The sequence below is a fragment of the Lotus japonicus genome, chromosome 3, assembly GCF_012489685.1.
Source record: "Lotus japonicus ecotype B-129 chromosome 3, LjGifu_v1.2".
Classification (NCBI taxonomy): Eukaryota; Viridiplantae; Streptophyta; class Magnoliopsida; order Fabales; family Fabaceae; genus Lotus; species Lotus japonicus.
Window position 1 is genome coordinate 87,224,448 of NC_080043.1, and position 7,360 is coordinate 87,231,807.

At 44.0% G+C, this 7,360-nt stretch overlaps 1 protein-coding gene across 3 annotated transcripts; it reads left to right on the forward strand.

The window, feature by feature from the left end:
- Window positions 1-694: 694 nt before the first annotated feature.
- On the forward strand, window positions 695-5,418 carry LOC130746937 (uncharacterized). 3 transcript variants are annotated; one of them, XM_057599730.1, is made up of 5 exons: window positions 695-1,347; window positions 1,438-2,549; window positions 3,082-4,067; window positions 4,152-4,898; window positions 4,978-5,418. In XM_057599730.1, the coding sequence occupies exons 4-5, from the start codon at window positions 4,512-4,514 to the stop codon at window positions 5,317-5,319; spliced, it is 729 nt and encodes a 242-aa protein (XP_057455713.1). In that variant the 5' UTR covers window positions 695-1,347; window positions 1,438-2,549; window positions 3,082-4,067; window positions 4,152-4,511; the 3' UTR covers window positions 5,320-5,418. The 3 variants fall into 3 exon arrangements, with proteins under 3 accessions (XP_057455713.1, XP_057455712.1, XP_057455714.1); XM_057599729.1 differs by having other exon boundaries at window positions 695-2,549; XM_057599731.1 differs by lacking the exon at window positions 1,438-2,549 and having other exon boundaries at window positions 696-1,347.
- The last annotated feature ends 1,942 nt before the right edge of the window (window positions 5,419-7,360 follow it).

Below are 7,360 nucleotides of genomic sequence, written 5' to 3' on the forward strand. Positions count from 1 at the left end.
TGTCCCACCAGAATTCAATGTTTCTCACTCAAATATAATTACTCTCATAAAGAATATCTATTGTCAAATAAATCAACGGTTATTGGGTGGTTCATGAATACATTTTTTTCGATGAAGAGGGTGGTTCATTAATACATAATCACTTCTATAGACAATTTTTTTTACCGGCACCGTAGAACTACGTACCCTAGTTTATAAAGAAAAACTTCTGTAATCAAGCTGTATTATCTTAGTTAAAGCGAGGCATAAAGTTGCAATATTTTTAGGCTTAAATAAGTTTTTGGTCCCTATCCTTTACAAAATGCTTGGTTTTCGTCCCTCGTCGGAGTAAAGGTGGGTTTTAGTCCCTAACCTTTGCCAAAATGTTTGGTTTTCATCCCTCCGGAGCTCTGGGTCAACGCCGGAGCTCCGGTGGCGTATGTGGCATGGCCACGTAGGATTAATAAGCTTACGTGGAATTTGTTTTTCTTTTAAATTAATTTTTTTTATTAATTAAAAAAAGAAATTGTTTACAATTCTAAAAAAATAAAAAATAAAACTTAATTTATTTAACTTTAATCCCTAATTAAATCTTTAATTTTAGTTCTAAATTTTTTAACTCTAATCCTTCTTCATCATCTTCAACCATCATCTTCACCATCTGCTTAAACTCAAATCTTTTATATGTTGGAAAAGCTTGCAAATTTAGTAGAACTAGAAGCAACGATATTCTGCCAAGAACATTGAAATAACAAGAACATATTCATTGGATCTGAATAAAAAAAGTCATAATTTTACATGTGCGAAAATTATTGAAAATCAATCAGAACAATTTACACTGAAAATTCTTCAAGATTATTTCATTTTTCAAGAATTGTAGCAGAGTTGAGCATTGTCGGTGATGATTACACAAAGCAATCCAATCTCCGTTGGTCTCAGGCTCTCAGCACAGTACAACACATCCTTTCTCGATAGCAAACCCAGATTGAAATAGAAAACCCCAAATTGAAAAAGTAAACCCAGATGAAGAAACCTAGAAACCCAAGAACTACCAAAACCCCAACTTAGAAAACCCAGATCAGGAGAGGTAGAGTGAAGAAAAATGGCACCAATTTCCTTCAACAACCACAACCGAAATTCAGAAAGATGATGAACATGTTTGAGGAAAAGGTTGGAGGAGGGTACTCGAACGTGAAGTGCGATGACCACGAACTCGACATCGAATCAGGGGAAACCCTCTACCCCGATCTCAGCCTCGGCGAGAATCAACTCCGTTTGGGCTCCATCTGCAAGGTTTACGACATCCTCTCCGCTCAGATCGTCTTCACCACCATCGTTTCCCTCATCATCGTCTTCCTGCCTTCATCTGTAAGCTCATGTCCTCTTTCCTTCCCGATCTCCAAATTTAGGGTTTCATAAATTTTCAATGTGATTTTCCTTTTGCTTTTCTGGTTGTAGTTTTGATCCCGTTGCAGAAGCATTCTTACAATTACATCTTGCTTGGAATTTTCACCATCTCAATTAGCATGACCATGGGAGTTGGGTTTGGGGCCCCCTATGGGGCTCCCCGCCAGGGATGGCAACGGGGCGGGTATCCGAACCCGTACCCGAACCCGCAACACTACCAGCGGGTAGTCGACCCGTATCCGTACCCGTTAAGCGTCAAACGGGTACCCGTTTACGGGCCTTAAACGGGTTTGGATACCCGCGGGTACCCGTTAAGCGTCAAACGGGTACCCGTTTACAATTTTTTATTTTCCTAAATTACTGCAAATTAACTTTTTTTTGTTGGAAATTTAAATTGATTTCAGATCTTAAATAACACCCATATAATTGAACATTAATTGAGCGGATGAAGCAAATAAATATGAATTAATTTCAATTAGTTTGAAATATCAAGTTCATTAAAACAATCGAAGATTATAAATATTCTTCTCAAATCGAAACTTAATTACCACCATTATACACCAAACTTTGCTTATATTTTACTAAAAGATAATTATAGAATATTGACTTTGAATGGAGAAGAATGAAACCCTAAAATTTTAATTTGGGCTTAAGTAAATAGTAAGGGCATTTATGTAATTTTACTCTAACGGGTACCCACGGGTAGGGTACGCGGATATCCGCCCCGCCCCGTTTTCGGACGGATATTTAAAATATCCGTTTTTCCAACCCGTGGGTACCCGAACCCGCGGGTTATTATACCCGTGACGGATTTTTATCCGCGGGTACCCGCGGGTTCGGTTTTTTTTTTGCCCCATTGCCATCCCTATCCCCGCCCCACTTAAAGTGGGGAAATTACTGGAAAGCCCCCCTTTAATAGAATACGGAAGACACATTTCCGTATTGAATACGGAAGTCTCATATCCGTATTATATTAGTATGTAAACCGGCAAGGGTTTATTCAAACCCATTTCAAAGCCATTTCCGTATTTTTCCCCTTGCTCTTCTCCCCTCTTCAACCTTCGATCTCCGTCGCTCCCCTTGCTTGAACCGTGTACTTGAAAGGTTCCATCATCTCCATCAAAGCTCTTCATCAACCCCATTCTCAGAATTGAAACCTAGAGGTAAGTATTTTTGGATTTTCCCCATTTAACTTGAAATTATGTGAATCATTCAACCCTAGGGTAGTCGATTGATGCTTGTGTAGAGGTTTTGTTGGCTGAAATGTCTTGAATGTGGTTTGGGTTTAGGGCCGATTCATCATTGTCGTTAATGGCGTTTCTGGGTAAATACGGATCACCGGTTTCCGTATTGAATATGGAAAACGGTCTTCCGTATTTAGTATGGAACCTGGTTTTCCGTATTCAATACGGAAAACCGTTTTCCGTATTCATCTCAGAACCAAACCCAACCCTTATAATTGATTATGGGTTCAGAATCAATTATAGAAGGTTTCCAAAGCATTTATGAGTAGTTTCTAGATGTCATAATTGATTATTAGGAAAATAAAAGTTGATCCAAGCATGCATAATCCACAGAAGATCCGATTATCATCTATGTACTTAAAAAATTCTAGGAATTTTCCATTTGCTTGCATCATGTTTCTGTCTATGGCTGAAATGGTATATATAGTGAATGTTTGCTCTGAATATATAGTGAGAATGAAGAACAGAAAGAGGTCTCATGCTTCTAGTGAGGATGTCGGGGCTACTGAGGATAGACACCGGCGGTTACATGCTTCTAGCCGGCGCGGCGATCATGCTGCAACCTCTCAGGCGGTGGAGGCTTCAGCTCCAGTTGTTTCTCCGCCGTCTCCCATGATTGAGTTGCCTCTGGTTGATTATCCGCCGTCTCCCACGGTTGAGATACCTACAGTTGATTCTCCGCCGTCTCCCACGGTTGAGTTACCTCGCCAGGAGTCATCAGGCGGGGAGTCCTCAGGCGAGGAGTCTTCCGGCGAGGAGTCATCCGGCGAGGCCTCATCCGGCGAGGAGTCATCTGACGAGGATAGTATTCCTCCGCCTGATGTTGATGCTGATGTCCTGCTGCCAGAGCAGGGGCCACAGGGTGGCGAGGATGACCTGATCCAGAGGTTGCCGCCGTTTCCGGGGGGCCTGTTGAGCTGTCGCTCCTCACCCATTATGCTGATCACAAGGCTCCCTGGGCGTGGCATGCACTCCTACGCACCGACGAGCGGTATGTGGACCGTCAACAGTTGAAGGTGGCCACAGCTGGGGGGAAGGTTTGGAACCTTGCTTGTGATGGTGATTCAGACAGTCACAGGCGGGTTCGAGAGTTGATTTAGCAGACGGGTCTTCATCAGCTACCCTATTGCAGCTACCCGGTGACAGATGCAGGCCTTATTTTGGCCCATGTGGAGCGATGGCATGAGGAGACTAGTAGCTTCCACATGCCGTTCGGGGAGATGACTATCACCCTGGACGACGTGTCGGCTCTTCTCCATCTCCCCATGGGGTTGAGGTTCTACACGCCTGGGAGGGGGGAGAGGGACGAGTGTGCAGCGCTCTGTGCTCAGTTGATGGGAGGATCTGTTGGTATTTATGAGGCTGAGTTTGATACGAATAGGTGCCAGACTATTCGCTTTGGGGTCTTGCAGACCCTGTATGAGGCTGCATTGGCGGGTATGTCTTAATTATTACTTGATTAAATTGTATCTATTATTATTGTATTGTTATAAACTATTAACTTAATTCATTTCATTGTAGAGCACCGAGATGAGGACGCTGCGCGGATTTGGCTGGTGAACAGCTAGGTGCGACGCTCTTTGCTAGCAAGAGCGGAGGCTACCATACGACCGTCTACTGGATAGGGATGTTGGAGGATCTTGGCCGAGTGTGCGAGTACGCTTGGGGCGCGATTGCGCTCGCTACGTTATACGACCAGCTTAGTCGAGCGTCCAGGAGGGGGACGGCCCAGATGGGAGGTTTCAGCTCGCTCCTGCTAGGATGGGTCTACGAGTACCTTTCTGACCACGTCATTATCCGGAGTACTCGCAGGACCAGCCTAGGGCGCGGCGGTGGGTTACGTCCCGGGTCCCGCATGCAGGCCTTGATGAGAGGCGAGTCATGCTCGATGAGCTGACGGTGGATGACATTATATGGACCCCATTTGAGGACCATCGGGCTCATCGACCACGGGATCCGAGGGCCATGTATTCTGGCTACATCTGGTCGCCATTTGGCCGTGTTGTTCGACGGCATCTACCAGAGAGGGTTCTGCGCCAGTTTGGCTACATACAGGATGTCCCTCGACACCCCTCTGAGATCCAGACGACTGGGTCCCTTGCTGAGACCGCAGATGCTGCCTATGCTGAGTTTGAGCCGCACCTCCGCCCTCAGGGGATCCCTGCTACATATCCGGGAGAGGCTGTGGAGGATTACATGAGGTGGTACAGCGCTGTGTCCCATCGGTTCATCATCCCTGATGATAGGAGGGAGGAGTTCAGTGCGGTGGTAAGTTTGAATTTTATTTTCCATTCAATTGTGATTTTTTGTTCATGATATTTTATTTGTATGTACATTATTTTTGCAGACTGTTATGCGTCGGGCCGTGGACTTGTTGGAGCAGTCACTCGAGGTGCCAGATGCTCCTGCAGTGGGCACGCATTCCCGATCCCTCATTGAGAGGGCGCTGGATCTTATTAGATCCAATGCCTTCATTGGTACCCAGGGGGTAGCCTTTGCTGCTGTCCGAGGAGCTAGAGCTGCGGGAGGCAGAGGTCGTGGAGACAGAGCGCGTGGGGGCAGAGGTCGTGGAGGCAGAGCCCGTGGAGAGGGTGCTCCTGCAGAGGGTGCGCGTGGAGGCAGAGGCCGTGGAGGCAGAGCCCGTGGACCTAGAGGTCGTAGGGGGGCCGATAGGGGTCGGGGCGAGTGATTGACTGTATATTTGTATATTTTTTGTGTATTTTTATATTATGACATGTGACTCTTTGTATTATGACTCTCTTTATATTAGTCGTGCTTTCTATTTCCACTCATTATATGTCGACTCTTATATTGAAAAAAACCCGTATAACTACACCGTAAATAATCAAAGGCAGGATAAGTAACATAAATAATCCATGGCAAGCAGTTTAAAGGGTACACGAAATTATTCAGAAGCAACACGAAAACAAAATTAATCCTCAGTGATATCGATGAAGTCGTGGGGTCCGCTATCCTGTGGAAATACTTTGACTATGTTGGGCAACGTTATATTCAGATAACGAACAGATTTACTCGGTGCAAACACAGCAACCTGCAAGTAAATTGCAAATTTAAAAGATTAATGCGTACTTGTTCAAAGGAAGCAAGATTAATGTTTAGGTAATAGATGATAGACCTTTTGGAGAACAAGAACAGATCCAACAGTTATGGCATTCCTAAATTCGCCGTCAGTGAAGGCCTTGCGATGGACGCTAGTGTCAACGGTGCCCGTAGGGTCCTAAATCAATGCAATCGTGAGAGAAAATGAGGCAAAAAATTTACGGTTAAAGAAGCTGGACAAAAGCGAGGATGAAGAAGAATAAAGAACCCAGAGAGATTTATAGCAGAATGGTTAAAAGATTTATGGTGTTTGGTGGATAATACAAGTGTGGTTGGGGTTGGTTGGTGGTAGAGAGTAATGTCAGGTTTCAAGTTCGTCATTTAGTGGATGAAAATGACAAGACTCTGATGATGGGGTGGTTGGAAATGACAGGACTCTGATGATGGGGTGGTTGGAAATGACAGGACTCTGATGACAAAGTGGTTGGAAATGACAGGACTCTGATGACAGAGTGGTTGTCTATGTTAATTATCCCTGATGCTGTTTGATAAGTGCCAAATTTACCATTTTTTCTGCTTAGCTAAGGGCACTTATCTTTTGTATCAATGAAAAATCTCTAGTAAATTGACCCCATTTTGATTAGAATTTATAGAAATGAGAGTTTTGATTTAGAAGATGTTTTATATATGATTCTAATCTCAATTGTTGGTGTAGGAAGGTGATTAGGAAGAAATACAAGAGTTGATAGAGAAGTGGATAGTTTTGAAGGCTTCTGTCAAAAAGGCGCTCAGCACCCTTGAAGAGCGCTCAGCACCATTGCCACAGAAGAGGAAAATGGAAGTTCTGTCAAAAGGGCGCCCAGCACACTTTAAAGGCGCTCAGCACCTTTTCAACAGATAGGGTAATCTGTGCAAAATGCGCTCAGCACATGAAAAGTGCGCTCAGCATGATTAAGGCGGTGGCAAAACCCATCAGTGAAGGAATCAGGGTGCTGTCTACATAGCTTAATATTATAAGCAACAAATGAACATCATAAGGGCAAGGCTCATCAGATTAATATTACAGAGCGTTTACAAATGAATATTACACAAAGTGCGGTGTCAATCTGAGGTGATGTCTACATAGCTTTGGTGACTAAGAGGAACACCAAAAGTAACAAGCCAAGCTTCGAATTCTGACGTGAACCTGCGTAAACGTGTATCATATGGGGCGTTCCAGCGTACTGATGTGGGATCAACATACCGTTCCCACTGGAGAGCAATTGGCGGCATAGAATGTCCAGGAGTTAGATGGAGCTACATTATAGAGAAGAACAATAAAATTAGATAACTTGCAAATACCACAAATTAATTCACCAATTGGATGTTAGTGTACTCAATCAAAAAATACCTGTACAAAGTGATTTATCACATGACCAACAGCTATAACAGGATGTACATCCGGTGGACCTTCTCCTCTTAGTGGAAGGTATGAACAACAACTCGTAGAGGAGATGGATATGAAAACCACTTGGAACCTGGTTGCTATAAGGTATCCCATCTCTGGCAGTTGCATCCATTTATCCTCGGTAGCCGGATCACCAGGAGGAAGAGTGAGTCGGGAGTGTAAGGCATTAACCACATGTCTGGACCACATTTCATCATACAATGTTCTATGTCGTTCAAGTTCT

Coding starts and splice junctions, on each gene's coding strand:
- LOC130746937 (XM_057599729.1), top strand. CDS start 4,512: ATGCTCGATGAGCTGACGGTGGATGACATTATATGGACCCCATTTGAG. Junction 4,899..4,977: donor GGGAGGAGTTCAGTGCGGTG/GTAAGTTTGAAT, acceptor TTATTTTTGCAG/ACTGTTATGCGTCGGGCCGT.